The 17,401-nt window shown below is 40.0% G+C and overlaps 1 protein-coding gene across 4 annotated transcripts in view; it reads left to right on the forward strand.

Moving 5' to 3' along the window:
* Window positions 1-697: 697 nt before the first annotated feature.
* LOC144689645 (exportin-1) overlaps window positions 698-17,401 on the forward strand; it is a 60,921-nt gene continuing 44,217 nt past the window's right edge. The window contains exons 1-7 of one of the 4 annotated variants that reach the window (XM_078556888.1): window positions 698-853; window positions 2,546-2,655; window positions 3,518-3,675; window positions 10,211-10,312; window positions 12,965-13,037; window positions 16,641-16,702; window positions 16,792-16,836. In XM_078556888.1, coding sequence (XP_078413014.1) covers window positions 3,550-3,675; window positions 10,211-10,312; window positions 12,965-13,037; window positions 16,641-16,702; window positions 16,792-16,836 — 408 coding nt within the window. In that variant the 5' untranslated portion in view covers window positions 698-853; window positions 2,546-2,655; window positions 3,518-3,549. Of the gene's footprint in view, window positions 1,272-2,545; window positions 2,656-3,517; window positions 3,676-10,210; window positions 10,313-12,964; window positions 13,038-16,640; window positions 16,703-16,791; window positions 16,837-17,401 lie in introns of all 4 variants that reach the window. The other 3 variants (XM_078556889.1, XM_078556891.1, XM_078556890.1) reach the window with 3 other exon arrangements.

Below are 17,401 nucleotides of genomic sequence, written 5' to 3' on the forward strand. Positions count from 1 at the left end.
AATAACAAGTTCTGGAGCACAAGTCTTCAGTACTACTACAGTATTGTCAGGGCCCATAGCCTTTGCAGTATCCAGTGTCTTCAGTCATTTCTTGACATCATGTGGGGTGAATCAAATTGGCTGAAGACTGGCACTTGTGATGTTGGGGACCTCTTGAGGAGGCCATGATGGGTCATCCATTTGGCACTTCTGGCTGAAGATTTATTTGTGCAGATACTTCAGCCTTATCTTTTGCACTGATCTGCTGGGCTCCTCTGCCATTGAGGATGGGGACTGAAATGGACCCAGGCCTCCATTAATGAATCAATTTTTTTTGCAAACCTTGAAGCTTTTTACAAGCGAAAATTGAAAAAAAACGTTTCAGCCATATAAACAAGATTGATCAACTCGAAAGCACAGCTGGCCACATCAACTACAGTCAAATTATCAATTTACTATGTCCAGATCTCTGGTCAATTAAATAATGCGCAGTATAACTCTAACTCCACTGATTGATCCTGCCTAAAACACGCCATACCCATTCGGTCCCAGCCTTCCAAACAGCAGCACGCAGGAAAAATTGTTGGGTAGGGGGTGGAGATTGGGGGCTCACGCTCGCGGCGTCCGTTTGACCGAGCCTTGCGTCATTACGTACGGTGTGGCGTAGCGTAACGCGGCGCGACTGGTCTGTTTGTGATACTGACGCCCTATCGGCAGAAAACTAAACCGAGATGGAATCTCCCAGTCTGAACCGGTTACAACCGGTTACTAGTTTTGCCAGAGAAGCTTTCGAGGTTGTTAGTAGAACACGGTCTGCTACAAAAACGCTCTCGAAAAATGAATCGGAAGAGATAAAAAATCTTTCTGAAAAAAAGTAAATTGAGCATTGGGCATGGCGGTTGTTTTCATTTTTGTTAAATTGTTATCATTATTAACTCGCACAGTTTAACAAAATTGCAAAGGAGAGGAGTGAGTGTTCCAAATTGTGGCCGATTAGCTCCAGTACTGTTTTGGGTTCTTTTTTGCTTTTTGAGTTTGGACCAAAAGGAGCAAAAAAAGGAAGAGGCGACCTTGAGTGTGTGCTTGTATTTTTTTTTAAATTCCCGCCATTTGATTTTTTTTCTTGCCCCCTTCCCTCCTCCACCACCCCCCTCCCTCCCCCTTTCCCCGTTCAACCGAACTACTGTGTGTTGGGTAAGATTTTTAAAAGGTTGCTGAGTCGGTGTGTGGTGGAAGCTCGTACATTTAGACTGAAGGAGACTAGCAGTTTAACCAAAACAAAAACATTTTGGGTGAGTGTTAATAAGTTTTGAGATTCTTTCCGCGGTGGTGGTGGTGCTGCCGAGGCCTGGCTGCAAACTCTTAACTGTGCCGAGGGATAGGCCTGCATGACCCGAGCTTACCACACGGAGCCGCTGTGTGGGGGTTGTGCGACCACCAAAAAAGTGGCGTCTGTGGGGGTGGGGGGCGTGGAAGGGGGGGGGTTTGTGGTGGCGGGAGGGACATAGTAAACAGCGACATGGAAGTTGGTTATTTTATGTGCAGCTATATCTGTAGATTTTTGAATTCCAATGAGTGCGTCCGGCTGCCGGGTTTGTTGAAATCTGGAGTGGAACATTCCAGAAATAACGGCCGAGGCTCGGCTGCGGAATCACTGCACCTATTGGTCACGTGATGGTCTCGCCATGCTCCCAGTCTGAGGGAGGGGACTCCTAGGAAGTGCCTTTATTTAAAAAAGAGTTACTACTTTGGTATGTCATTATATAGTGTTTTGGTGAACAGTTTTTGTACGGATTTTTTTAACATTGCGAATTTTCTTTTAAGCGCACTTGACTGACACAGGTCAAGGCTCTGGATGCTTTGTGTAGTTAATATCATTAAGTTATAAAGCAAGTTTGATCATGCGAGTACGATCACTTTACAGGTAAGATGGCTAGAACTTGGGCATTTTAAAAACTGAGATTAGTAGAGATATGTCATTAAACAGAAATTTTAATTTGTCAATAAAATTGTCTTACTAGCAAATGATTTGAGCAGTTAGTAAGTGGAGCCAGAAGACTGGTAGGACAGCGGCAAGTTATATGAATATGTGCATGTGTCTTTTAAGCTGCTGTTTTGCTATATTGTTAAACTTAAGAACTTCCACCACACTTTCATTTTTTACGGAGTTTCCTGTGTATGCAAATCTTTCAATTGGCTTAAGGAGGATAGTTTCTTCCAGTGTTGATCCATGTATAGGCTAAATAAGACTTAAGTGTAAAGTAATGGAAAATTCAAAGTTTGAGCAATTTGAAAGTCAGGCGTGACTTTATTTAAAATAAGATAAATACTGGTACATATACTTAATGTTGCAGGAAGAATTGGTGGTTTGGTGTCTATCAGAATGTTAAATTTTCATTGTAATGTCAACTTGGTTTTTAATCTTTCAGAATCATTATTTTCCCTCCCCATCCCAAATGGATCATTTTGCAGCCTATTTTGTTATAATCTCGTAATATATTTGTATTGATTCGACTTTGTGCATTATTTAATTTAAAATGTGTACATTTGCCAACATTTTTTCCAGTTTACACGTTTTCCTGAAGATGTTGACTCGTACTGGGGGTACTGTTCCACAGCGCTGGGCATCCTCTGGTATCTTGCCCAAGTGGCTACTGTTCAGTGCCAACCTAGACAGTGAGTGTTGGCAGGCTATTTCACTGTGGGGTATCACATCTGAACCCAGTCCTGTCCTTGCCTGACATCCACACAGTGTAAATTCCAGTCGGAGTCACTGCACAGTGACAGGAGTGGGAATCCTTTTGTTTTATTTTTGTTCTTTCCTCTTTCTACCCATTATTTTGGGATGCTGGGCTAGTTGTAAAGCAGGGAAGTCATGTTAAGTTTGTATAGAACATTGTTACTACCTCATCTGAAATCAAGTAACTTAGCAAACTTTTTTAAGTACATTTTGTTTACTAGCTCACCCACTGGTGCATGCCAATTTATTTGTAAAACTGTTAAGTATTATAAATTATGCATTATAAAAAATCCATAGGGAAAAGGCAGTCTGTTGCTTGTAGGAAAACTTCCCATTCTTAATGAACTGTATCTGGTGGCCAGAAGTGACCTAATGATATTGTAGTTCAAATGGAAAAATTCTTGACTGGCAATCTTCCAGTCAGTCATCTCCAAGGCAGCTTGTGACTTGGAACTTTGTTCCATGTTGTGTTTAATCTATTGTCTGTTTAAGTATTGCAAGAAAAACTCTTGTTTATCTTGTCTAATGTCTTGTCTATTCTACCTCTGGCTTGATCGTTTATTTTTATACCAATTTGATACATTTAAACAAGACCAAGAGTCTTGTGATGCAACTTGCAAGAATGATGAGGATTGGCTCTGTTTTGATTTTAAGTTCAGTATTGTTACTATCTCGACTACTTTCATGTTTCTGTAATGAGATTACATATTTGTGTATTTTTTCTCTCATGGCTTTTTAGACGATCACTGGGTGTTTTCCAATGAAACATTTCAACTTTCTTCTTTTCAATTTATTTAGGAATTACAGCAAGTTTTTTCTTGCAGTAATCTATGCCAGCCATAATGACAATTTTAGCAGACCATGCAGCACGCCAGCTGCTGGACTTCACTCAGAAGCTTGATATAAACCTTCTGGATAACGTGGTGAACTGCTTGTACCATGGAGAAGGTGCACAGGTAACAATTAGACATATTCAATTTAAATCAAAAATGAGTACAGCTGATATCAATTTATATGGATTGCATCCACACATATTAAAATAAGTTAATGAAGAGATGGAAACTGTTGCTGACAAACCGCAGAGGGGCTGCATTGCATTTGAGGACAGTGTGCCGAGCTGTATCTGTCTGCAGTCTGACCGTAGTGTGCAGTGCAGTAACAGCCTGCAGTTTGAGCACAGTGTATACTCTTTCGAGTTATCAACAGTCACAGATTGCAACTCTTTTCGAGTACAATCACAGTTCTTGGTTTCCGGGAGTGGGACATGAACCCACAACCCTCTGATTCAAAGGTGAGGGTGCTATGAACTGAGCCACAGCTGACACCTCAATGAAGAGATGGAAGATGCACTTTTGAATAGTGCCAGAGGATTGGTGGACAGCTAATGTCATACCTATACTTAAAACAAGTAGGGGAAATTATAAACCAGTTGGACTAATGTTGGTGTTAGGAAAGATGAAGGAATCTTTACTCGGCAATATAACAGCAAACCATCTAGACCTGAATTTTGGAGTAGATAAGAATCCAACCATCACCCTTTGACATTCAGTGGCATTACCCCTGACATCCTGGGGGTTACCATTGACCAGAAACTGAACTGGACTAACCATATAAATACTGTGGCTACAAGAGCAGGTCGGAGGCTAGGAATCTTGCCATGAGTAACTCACCTCCTGACTCCCCAAAGCCTGTCCAACATCTACAAGGCACAAGTCAGGAGTGTGATGGAATACTCCCCACTTGCCTGGATGAGTGCAGTTCCCACAACACTCAAGAAACTTGACACCATCCAGGACAAAGCAGCCTGCTTGATTGACACCATATCCATAAACATTCTTCCCTCCACCACCGACGCACAGTAGCAGCAGTGTGTACCATCTACAGGATGCATTGCAGGAATTCACCAAGGCTCCTTAGACAGCACCTTCCAAACCCATAACCACCACCATCTAGAAGGACAAGGGCAGCAGATAGATGGGGACACCACCACCTGGAAGCTCCCCTCCAAGTCACTTACCATCCTGAATTGGTAATATATCGCTGTTCCTTCACTGTCGCTGGGTCAAAATTCTGGAACTCCCTAACAGCACTGTGGGTGTACCTACACCACATGGACTACTAACCATATAATAACCATATAAATACTGTGGCTACAAGAGCAGGTCGGAGGCTAGGAATCTTGCCATGAGTAACTCACCTCCTGACTCCCCAAAGCCTGTCCAACATCTACAAGGCACAAGTCAGGAGTGTGATGGAATACACCCCACTTGCCTGGATTCAAGAAGGCAGCTCACCACCACCTTCTCAAGGGCAACTAGGGATGGGCAATAATGCTGGCCCAAGCCAGAGAAGCTCTCATCCTGTGAATGAATAAAAAAAAGTAGAAATAATGGTGAGGCACTATTATTTAAGGAGTAAATTGGACAGCAGCCTTCACCATCAGTGCATACACATCTTGGTTGCACTTCCTGGTTTAGAGACCATCTCAAAAAGGATTCTTCAATCTGGTAATAGAGACACATTTTTGCTTCCCTTGTTCACACTGGTCTCAAATCCCCTGAAGAGGGCACCAAACTCTCTAATTACTGCAAGTTGAGTACAAAATCCCACAAAAGTCTAAGAAAATACAAGTAATGAATGGCTAGCGCTGTTTGTTTACTGCTGACCACAAAATCCAGGCCCCAAAAACCAAGAATATTATGGAGTAGTCAACATGAATTTCAAAAGGGAAAGTATTGGTTAATGAACCTTGTTGAATTCTTTAAATAATTAAGAGTGGACAAGAATGATGTATATTAATATTTGCTTTTCAAAGACCCTTTGATAAGGTAGTAGGTTAATGTTTATGGTCGGAGCATAGGAGTCAAGGGACAGTTAGCAGAATACAGTTAGTAAGTCTGCTATTAAGCAGGAAACAGGCAGTTAAAGGTAGCTACTCAAGACTACAAAAGAAGGGAAGTGGTGTTCTAAAGGAATTGATGTTGGGACCACTGTTCACAATTTACATCAATGATTTGGTGTCTTGAATTGGAAGTACAATTTCTAAATTTGTGGACAATACCAATTGGGTGTAGTTAATTCAAAGGAACAATGTGATGAAATACCAGAAGGCATTAAACTTTCAGAATGGATGTTTATATGACAGATTAATTTTGATGTGTTAAATATGAGATCACAAAAAAATCACAGTGCAGAAGATGCCCTTTGGCCCATTGAGTCTGCACCGACACGTGAGAAACGCCTGACCTACCTAATCCCATTTACCAGCACTTGGCCCATAGCCTTGAATGTTATAACGTGCCAAGTGCTCATCCAGGTTCTTTATAAAGGATGTGAAGCAACCCACCTCCACCACCCTCCCAGGCAGTGCATTCCAGACCGTCACCACCCTTTGGGTAAAAAAGTTTTTCCTCACATCTCCCCCTAAACCTCCTGCCCCTCATCTTGAACTTATGTCCCCTTGTGACTGACCCTTCAACTAAGGGGAACAGCTGCTCCCTATCCACCCTGTCCATGCCCCTCATAATCTTGTACACCTCGATCAGGTCACCCCTCAGTCTTCTCTGCTCCAACGAAAACCACCCAAGTCTATCCAACCTCTCTTCATAATTTAGATGTTTCATCCCAGTCAACATCCTGGTGAATCTCCTTTGCACCCACTCCAGTGCAATCACATCCTTCCTATAATGTGGCGACCAGAACTGCACACAGTACTCCAGCTGTGGCCTCACGAAGGTTCTATACAACTCCAACATGACCTCCCTACTTTTGTTGCATGTTGGTAGGAAAGTTGAGGTACAGATGCATAAATCACTAAAAGCAGCAGCACGGGTTAAGGCGATTTTAAAAAGCAGATCACACGCTTGGGTTATTTCTAGAGGGATAAATGTTAAACTTGTATAAATCCTTGGTCAGACCACAATTGGAGTTGTGTGTCCAGTTCCAGGAAAATATAGGCCAGTTGATGTCTGTCATAGGGAAGGTGTTAGAATCGATCATTAAAGAGACTATAGCTGGACACTTAGAAAAGCTCAAGGTAATCGGGAAGAGTCAGCATGGTTTTGTGAAAGGGAAATCATGTTTAACCAATTTATTAGAGTTCTTTGAAGGAGTAACATGTGCTGTGGATAAAGGGGAGCCTGTAGACGTACTGTATTTGGATTTCCAGAAGCCATTTGATAAGGTGCCACATCAAAGGTTATGGTGGAAAATAAAAGCTCATGGTGTAGGAGGTAACATTAGCATGGATAGAAGATTGGCTGGCTGGCAGAAAACAGAGAATGCATAAATAAGTCTTTGTCTGATTGGCAGGGTGTGACAAGTGGAGTCCTGCTGGGGTCTGTGCTTGGGCCTCAACTTTTTACAATTTACATCAATGGCTTAGATGAGGGGAGTGAAAGCATGGTAGCTAAATTTGCAGATGGTACATATATAGGTAGGAAAGTAGGTTGTGAAGAAGACATGAGCTTGCAGATAGGTTGAATGCGTGGGCATAAAATCTGACAGATGGAGAATAATGTGGGAAAATGCAAAGTTGTTCACTTTGGCAGGAAGAATAAAAAAAGAGTATTACTTAAATGGAGAACGAGGTGCAGAGGAATCCAGGTGTTCTAGTGTATGAGTCACTAAAGTTAGTATGCAGATACATCAAGTAAATAAGAAGGCTAATGGAATGCTATCCGTTATTACAAGAGGAATTGAACGTAACAGAATGTTATGCTTCAGTTATACAGGGCATTGGTGAGCCAACATCTCGAATACTGTGTGCAGTTTTGGTCTCCTTTATTTAAGGAAGGACATAAATACGTTGGAGGTGGTTCAGAGGAGGTTTACTAGATTGATATGGGTTGTCTTGTGAGGATAGGTTAGACAGACTGGGTTTGTTTCACTGGAGTTTTAGAAGAGTGAGGGGTGACTTGATTGAAGTCTATAAGATCCTGAATGGTCTTGACAAGATGGACATGGGAAGGATGTTTCCTCTTGTGGGTGAATACAGAACTAGGGCCATTGTTTTTAAAATTAGGGGTTGACCTTTTAGGACAAAGATGAGAAATTTTTTGAGAGTTGTGCGGCTTTGGAACTCTGTCTCAGAAGGCAGTGGAAGCAGGGCCGATGAGTATTTTTAAGGTGGAGGTAGATTTTTGTTAGGCAAGAGAATCAAAGGTTATCAGGGTAGATAGAAATGTGGAATTTGAAACCAAACAGATGAGCCATGATCTTATTGAATGGCGGAACAGGTTCGTGGGAGCGAATGGCTTCTGCTCCTATTTCGTATGTTTTTATGTATGATCTTCATAATTATTTTTTAAAAAAGGATAGTGAGGCATTGGAGAACATGCAAAAAAAAAATCTCAAGGTTGATACTAGGACTGTGAGGAAATACTTATCAGGAAAGTCTGAACAGACTTGGGGCTCTTTTCTCTGTAGGCTTTGGTAGGGTATATGTAGAGAAGGTGTTTCCACTTGGCTGGGGGGGGAGGGAGCCCTTGGATATAAGGTAAATACAGTTGGGAATTCAGAAGGAAGTTCTTTATTGAGAATGTGGTTAAAAATTTGGAACTTGCTATCACAAGTAGTCGAGGCAAATAGCATAGCTGCATTTAAGGGGAAGCCAGATAAACAAACGAGGAAAAAAGGAATAGGTTATGCTGATAGTTGAAGAGGGATGGGCAAAAGCTCATGTGGTGCATAAATGCTGGCATAGACCAGTTTGACCAAATGACCTGTTTCTGTGCTGTGCATTCGATGTAATAGCATTGGGTTTTGTAATCCTTCATATAGGTAAGGGGATTGTGGAGTGACTAAGATTTACTGCAGCAACATGTTACTGTGATACTTGAAAATCAGTTGCCAAAATGTTGTCAGGTTTGGGGTTGATGGTGGCACTGTCTTGCTTCTTCCAGGAATTGAATACAAAAGCTACCCTGGTACTTCAGTACACAGTGCTCAAAGTGCTGCATTGTCAGAGGTGCTGTATTTTGAGTGAAGCCTTAATCTGCCCATCTATTGATATAAAAGACCCCATCACATTTGTCTTTGTTGGCCATAACACTTTGTTAACAAAATGTGATTCCTCTACCAGCAACACTAAAACAGATTATTTGGTCGTTTATTACATTGCTGTGTGCAAATAGGCTGCCATGTTACACCACTACACAATGCTGATCACATTTCAAAAGTGCTTAATTAGCTGTGAAGTCCTTTAGGGTATCCTGAGGTTGGGATTTATCCTGGTTATGCTGACTTTAGAACTGTGTGAGATTCGTTCGTGACTTATTTTCCCCTCTCTGTTTAAAAACATCCTTTACTTTTGTAAAATGCTATTCCTGTTCACTGCCATCCAACAGCCAGTAGCCCCACATGCATCCGCTATAAAAATACACAAAGCAATTACTCATAATTTTCAAGATTCAGCAAATGTTTTGGTTAGAATTTTGTGCACAGGTGGAGACCGGAACAAATGAAAAAGCTTCAATAAAATTTCCATTTCTATGAAGTGATGTAACTGGACCTTTGAATCTGTGGCAAGATGCTAGAGTCAACAATCAATTATTTCAGAACAGAATTAGGAAAGTCCTCATTAGCAGCCCACTGAAATGGTGTGTAGGAAAACCTGGGGGTGGGGGGAGGGTCTGAGTTGCCTATCTTTATGGCATCTTGTAGATGCTGTATCCATAGAAAAGGGTGTTTCGTACATTGCACAGCTGCAAGATCAATAGATTAATTACACTTGTACCCATATTCCCCCAAAATGCTGAAAAAAGCTCTTAATCTTGAAAATCCAATCCAAGACAAACTCACCTAGCTGGCAATAGGCCTTATTTAGTTATAGTAAGAAGATGCCCAACTACCTGGGCCCAGTTGCTAAAAGTAAATGAGAAATTGAGAACCTGCATGGCTAAAAATGGGATTACAGCAGCTGAAAGAGAATGTTCAGTCATTTGATGCTTCCCTGCCAAATTTACATTGCACTAGACGGTTTGGAAGTCTGTTTCACAGGTCAGATGTAGCCTCTTTGACACCCTAGGTCCAAAAAAAAATGAATAAGGCGGTAGCCTTTTTTAGAAACTTGAATTAAAAATGGTGGTTTCTGTCAGAGATTTCTTCAGATGATTCAAGGAGGGCTGTTTGACAGGTATCTTTCCCTTTTCGTCCAAGCTGGTGTTTTGAGTTACAATGATAAAGATGCAGGGCCTATAATTGTTTGTCAAATTTATTGCTGCACTTCCAAAATATGGTGCTTTTTTTTGTTTTCAGTGTTGTGAGCCTTTGCAATGGCTAGCAATTCTTCTTCAACTAATGCTCCGCATGCCTCCTTTAGAACCCAAGGGTATATACTATTTGCCCCAGAGGATTTACTAATCCTGTTTTCCCAATTTAGTGTGGTTATACTGGCTTCAGAACTGTATAGAATAACAGATAACTTCCTGTCATGTTGCTGTCTTTTGTAAGCTGATTCCAAGTAATTTTAGGAATTCTTTCTTCTGTTAGCAAAGAATGGCACAGGAGGTCTTAACCCATTTAAAGGAGCACCCTGATGCATGGACAAGAGTTGATACAATTCTGGAGTTTTCACAAAATATGAACACCAAAGTAAGCAATGTTTGAGAAATCTTGGAAATCTGAATCTTGAACTCAAAAAACTTTGGGGAAGGCAACTAAGCAAATTTAAAACTATTTTGAAGGAGTTTAGATTTTTGCATGGCAACATGGTGTCTGTTAGTATGAGCTGAAGTATTCAAAAAATTGTACCATGGAGCTAAGGTACATGTCTCAATTTTTGAGTGGAGCAAACTGGTCATACAGATATGAAGAGAACTTCAAATGACGACAGTTTGCTTTTATATCGGTAACTATATTCTGGACTACAATAATAATTGAGGTGGGTGGGTTGGCTTTAAAAAATCTTAACTCCTCCTTGCCAAACAGTCCATTGACATTGAATATTTGATTATTTTGGACCATGGCCTCCAATACTCTTCCTTTTTGCAGGCACAACACCACTAATCTTCATTACCTATGAGGGTAATCCTTGGTGAAGTAGATGTACATTTTATTTGTAAAAGATGCATTAAGCATTTTGAAAATAGGTTTCATTTGCAGTACTTTGCCCGTCTTACAGAAGATGCAGGATATCTGAACTAAAATAGATACTGCCAGACCTGTTGAGTATTTCCAGCATTTGCTTTTATTTTTGTGACTTTCTAATGAAGGATCTAGCACAAAACAGAAATTATTTAATTTTACATCTATCAAATGCATTGGTGGATTGGCAAAGTTTACTAAATTTAGCAGGGAATCTGCTGTATTAGCACTGTTGCAATGCTTCAAATTGAAATGAAAAGTTGTGACTGAGGTTGAATGTCATTCATACTGGACTTCCTCAAAGTTTAACCTAATCTAAGTAAAGGTGTTTGCCTTGTTCTGTTGCCTGTTGCATTGCTTTGTTACTGACAGTTATTACTAATTTTTAAGCTGATTTGTCAACAGTATTTGTAAAACTCTCAAAATTGTATCTTGTGACAAATGAGATGATTAGAGGAACAGAGAAAACTGAAGGTAAAGAATCTCTTGAATACCTAAATTTAAAATCATTTGGTGCTAAATTTTATGCGCTGATATTTGGCTTTACTCAGTTTTATGCAATCACTTTATTTTTTAGTATTTTTATTCAAACTGTTAATGATACTTGACATTAATCATAATGTTCCATTATGTTGATTGTAATAGGAAGAAAAGGGGTGTCTTCCTGTGCAACTGACACAGCTAGGCTTTGACGGCAGGCCTCCACAAGGTCTACCCTTTTGATTCCCTTTAACTGAATTCTGTTCATCAATAACTTTGTTTTAAGGGGAAGGATTAAGAGGTATAATAGGATTTGAGGAAAAAATAATATAATTGAACTATTTCTCCTGTAGGGATCAGTAGTCCTATTTATTTCTCCTATTCTTTTACTCACTCATCAATAGATTTACTCTTGGAGTTAAGCAACTTGGCCATACAAAACTTATAGCTGCTGCTATGTTACTAATGGATTTGGTTGCTGATGCATCATTTTGGCAGTGAGACAAATTTGAAGACTTGGATTGTGGGGATGCAACCTGTGCAGCTGAAGTGCACAAAATTCAGATTTTGATTCATTAATTTACCCAACATTTCTATGCACCTGAAAAAAAACTGCACTTTTTTTTTCTAATTCAAACAGGTATTTACTTTTAAGCTTTTCTCCCTGCCATCATGTGCTGTTCCTCTGCTTAACTTGATAGGATGACCTGTTATGGACCTTTGGCTTTGGTGCAGTAAAAGATGCATGAAGGTTCACTTTCCTCTGAATTGCATGGCTCAAATTGGTGGTGGTGTGGGGGTAGGATGGACCATTACCTGCTGTCCCATTGTTCAGTACGTTAGTGTACTGCTGTGTTGCTCTTGAGCCCCAAAGAGCAGCTGTCTTAATTTATATCTTGGCTTTTCCTAGAGGAGAGATGCAGAATTTTAAAAAATTTTGAAAAGGCAGTGCCCTTCCTGTTCTTAAATGACTTAAGTGTGATGAGTTAATTTTCCAATTCAAAAACACATTTTGATGCTTAGGCCAGCTTTTTGTTTAAAAGCTTAAGTCTAAAGAATCAAAATTATTGCTTTACTCATTGCGATATACTATATAACACAGCGATATACTATATAACACACAACACTTTAATTCTTATTTCATTGTATTTCAGTAAACACTTGATCCCTATGGTTGAAATATGATGTTACCAGAAATAACTGGCAACTTTTAATAGTTCTAAGTGTTTATGGATCCTAAATTAAACTGGGGAAATGAAGTATGCACAGCAAATGAGTCTGGGTTGTCTTGCTGTTCCTGAAGGGCAACACCAGGCAGATAAGAGAACACTTGTTTACTAATTGCTGGAAACATGAGGCTGCAGGACTTCATTACTGTTGTGCTAAAAGGGATGCTTTTCTTACTGGTGTGAGCCCTGACCAACAGCAGGACCGCTTGACAGTTTAAAATTTATAGCTTTGTGCAAGTGGACATAGCAATTGCATGAAATCTTAATCCTCAGGTGTAAACTACTGTAATAGATTGGATTTTGCTTTTGATTCTTTTAAATTAAAGGGCAGACTTCATTATAAACGAGAGAAGTGGCAGGCAAGCATTTTGTGCGAATGTGGCTGATAATGTTTTGATAATGTGATATTAAAATCAGTGATTTTTCATGCTGCCTTGTCATCTAATTACAGTACTATGCGCTGCAAATCTTGGAAAATGTAATAAAAACCAGGTGGAAGATTCTCCCCAGAAATCAGTGTGAAGGTAAGTGACCAGAATTAATATCTCCTATACTTGTGATGAAAACTCCTTCCCCTCCCAACTCCATTAGGAACAGAAGTAGACCATTTAGCCGCCCAAGCCTGCTTGCCATTCAATTAGATCATGGTTGACATAATACCTCATCCCAATACCTGCTGTAGCTCCATACCCTTTGATATCTACACCTAAATAATCTGTTGATCTCAGTTTAGAAAGCTCCAATTGTCCCAGAATCCATAGCTTTTTGGGGAAGAGTTCTAGGTTTAAAATTTTGTCCTCTGGATTTCTTCCTTCAGAGGAAACGGTTTTTCTATTTACCCTATTGAATCCTTAACATTTTAACCACCTTGATCAGATCATCCCTCAATCGCCTACACTCAAGGAAATACAAGCCAAATTTTTGCAGTCTTTCCTCATAATTTAACCCTCTAAGCCTGCTATCTAGTGAATGTGCTAAACTCCCTCCAAGGTCAATATACCTTTCCTGAGGTCCACATGGGATCTGACCATGGCTCCATATAATTGTAGCACAACTTCCTGCGCTTGTGTAATCCAACGCCTCAGATAAAGACCACCTTTCCATTAACCTTTTTTGCCCTAACTTTAAATGATTTGTGTGCTTGGAGTCCCAAAGCGCTCTGGTCCTCAACAACCTATTTTCCAGATAATACCATTAATGGACAGATTCTGGTTGCATCCCTACAATTGATGTCAGACTGACAGGCCAGTCGTTACCTGGTTTCTCTCCCACTCTTCTAAATATTGGAATAATTTTATTGTCTAATGGTGCAAATCCTGAATCGATTGTTTAAAAAGATTACAGTACAGTTAACACTCCTGCAATTTCTTCACCATCTTTTAAGATGCTGGGGTGGAAACTATGGAGTTCTGGAGATTTATCTATGCCAAGTCCCATCATGTTCTCTTTATTAATAAAGTTAACATTGAATACAGGTTCCTCACAATTAGCAATGTTCAATTCCAATGTATTTCCTTTCATGGAATGAAAGCAGGAGGTGGCCTGTGCTGGCTCTTCGAAAAAGCTATCTAATTAGTCCCACTTCCCTGCCCTTTGCCCTTTACCATCCAATTTTTTCTGGTATTTATCCAGTTCCCTTTTTGAAAGTTATTATTGAATCTACTTCACTATTCTTTCAGGCAGTGCATTTCAGATCATAACTCAGTGTGGGAGAGAGGACATATTCTCCTTATCTTGCCTCTGCTGCTTTTGCCAATTATCTTAAATTTGTGTCCTCTTGCTACCACTCTTTTTGTCACTGAAAGTAGGTTTCTCTTTATAATCTTTCAACCTTGGCAATTTTAAACACCTCTATTAAATCTCTCCCTAACCTCTTTTCAAGAACAATCACAGCTTCTCTACTATCTCAAAGTAAATGAGGTCCTGGTGCCATTCTGATAAATCTCTTTTGCATTCTCTTCATAAGTGTTGTGACCAGAATTGGACATAGTACAAAAATTTGGCGTAACAGCTTTCCTGAAAAGAGTGTCTTATTCTGGATGCTAGTTGAATGGATATTAGCAGCCCTCTGCCAGCTTGCCAAGTGTCCATTTTTCATGGGGGTTGAAACAAGTGTTGTAAGGCCATGTTCCTGGAGGGAACAGGCTAGGTTGTGGCGGGCGGGGGGGAGCAGTTTAAGCCCCTTCGTTTACTATCTGGGGCACGCCACTGCAGGAGCAGTGAGACAGACCAATTGCTGTACTGAAGTCAGCTAATCCAGCACTCGAGGATTGAACCAGAAATTATCTTGGTCTGTGTGACTTAGCCAGGCATAACTGGCGCCTTTTGTTTTTGTCCAACATTGGTTGTGTTAACTGAGCAGTCATTCTGACATTAGAGGGAGCTGAAAAATGTATTTGTCAAAATGGAATCTGTAAAGAATTTTGTATCCATTGTTCTTGGTATGTGGGTGACCATCAAAATCACACCTTATTGGCAATTCATTGTTGCCCTCGAAGGTGATGGTGAGCCTTCTTGAACTGCTACAGGTATCCTGAGGATGCTTCCATGATATTGGGTTTTTAACCACTGGTAAAGGAATGGCGCTATGTAATTGATTTTGAAAGAGCCATTATCTTTTAGGGGTTTTTTCACTTTGGCAGCTCCAGTCTTGTTACTTCCATATCAATGTACATGTTGGGGAAACTAATTTGCATTGTCTGTACTGTAAATATGTTTATTACATTGATTTTTAAATTTGTACAAGGATGGAGCACTGTTCGAACTTCATTCTACAGCTTTGTGTGGATAGATGGCATCTGTGGCAATGACCTAACTATTAAACTGACTTGTTAATTTTGTCCTAAATCTAAAGATCATCTGCTTCATGTTTAGGAACTTGTAAAATGGTGAGTGTGGTGTATTGTTTATTACCTCCAAAGGTTCACGAGACTAATCCTGGGATGGTGGAATTGTCTTATGAGGTGAGATTGAGGAAATTGGGCCTGCGTTCTCTAGAGTTTAGAAGAATGAGAGGGGATCTCATTGAAGTGTACAAAGTTCTTACAGGGCTCGACCAGGTAGATGCAGGAAGGATGTTTCCCCTTTGGTGGGGGGGAGGCCATTAGCACCGAGATGAGGTGGAACTTCTTCAGTCAGGGTGATGAATCTTTGGAATTCTCTGCCCCAGAGGGCTGTGGAGGCTCAGTCATTGAGTATGTTCAAAGCAGAGGTCGATAGATTTCTCGACACCAATGACATCAAGGGATATGGGGACAGTGCTGGACATTAAGGTAAAAGATCAGCATGATCCAGTTAAATTGTGGAGCAGGTTTGAGGGGCCAAATGGCCTATGCCTACCCCTACTCCTTCGACCCTTTGACACTGAAGGTGGGCAGGGATAATATTTTCACTTTGTTTGTAAACAATATATCCCAAAAGCGAAGATATATTGTTTACAAACAAATGGATGGATTTCAACGGAACTTGGTACACAGGCTGTGGCCCAAGGAACAGCTGATTTGTTTTTGCAATGATCTGGATCCAGGAATATTTAAAGGATCCATAAACATTGAGAGATAGAAGAATTGACTGCTTTAAGAATGTTGTGGGTTGTTGCAACTGCTATGGTGCAATTTGTCACAGCTATCAAAATGTGAGCAGAGATTTCAGAGCAGGTTGTTGGATGTGGATTGTCCTGAAGCCTCTTCAGGGAGATGGAAGTTCTTAATAAAACATGTCTTTTTTTCAGCTATGTAATAACAGCGCATCAACCAGGCAGGGAAAATCCTCAAGGAAGAGCTGAATAATTGTAATAACGTTGAATTGAATGGTGGAGGTATGCACTCTACTGAGTGACCTCTTCACTTGTTATATCAGTAATAGTGGGGTGTGATGAGTTAACACTGGGGTAAGCTGTACATGGAAGAAGAGGGGAAAAAACTAGGTTAAAATGATTGGGGCAGCCTAATAGATCACTCTTGAGTCATGAATTCGTACTGAGTGTAAAGCACTTTGTTTACAGCTATTAAAAACAATTTGTTGGGTTGGTCTGTTAAAATTTTCTTCATCTAAAGTCAAATATAATTGCTACTCATGAATGAACCGCCTACATCACTTAAATAACTTTTATTTTCCACTTAATATAGGAATTAAAAAATATGTTGTTGGATTGATTATTAAAACTTCGTCTGATCCTGTTAACATTGAGGTAAGTTTTCACCAAATTATACTATGCATACTCTCTGAATTTTGAATTCTGCCTACAAATGTTTACTGAGTTATTTATTTTTGTTTTAGAAGGAGAAGGTTTACATTGGAAAACTAAACATGATTTTGGTTCAGGTGAGGTCCAGGATGGTTTGTGAGTAGGTTCTCTTGCAGTTCTTTTAAATGTGTGTATATTTCTAACTTTATTATTCCAGCAATATAATGAGGTGTATGTTGGAAAAGAAATATGATAGCTTCTTGGTTCTCATTTATTTTGTATGTTGAGCTTAAGATTCTGGCAGTATATGCTAGCACATGGGGTATTCTTTGTTCAGCACCATCCACATTCATGTTCAGTAGGTGTAAACCTAGGTTTCAAATTAAGCACAACCTGATTTTCAACTTGACTCTTCTGTGCCCTATACCAAGATATCTCCCAAGAATTCTTGTATTCTCCAGTGCTACTATATCTTTTGAGTCCTATACATTTTGACAGGAAGTTCTGTTCTTAGAACTATTGGAATTTAAATTCTGTTCTGAATGTAACCATTCATTACTGATGCTTTTATTCTACTGTTAAAACCTTTTCATGTTGGCGCAAAATAGAGTTGGACACCTCTTCCACATAGGATTGAACCTCTTACTAAAATGGGAAGAATTGGGATCAAAGTACAACTAAATCTTGCAAGCCAGCTCAGTT

This window comes from Cetorhinus maximus, chromosome 14 (assembly GCF_964194155.1).
Source record: "Cetorhinus maximus chromosome 14, sCetMax3.hap1.1, whole genome shotgun sequence".
In the NCBI taxonomy this organism is placed as follows: domain Eukaryota; kingdom Metazoa; phylum Chordata; class Chondrichthyes; order Lamniformes; family Cetorhinidae; genus Cetorhinus; species Cetorhinus maximus.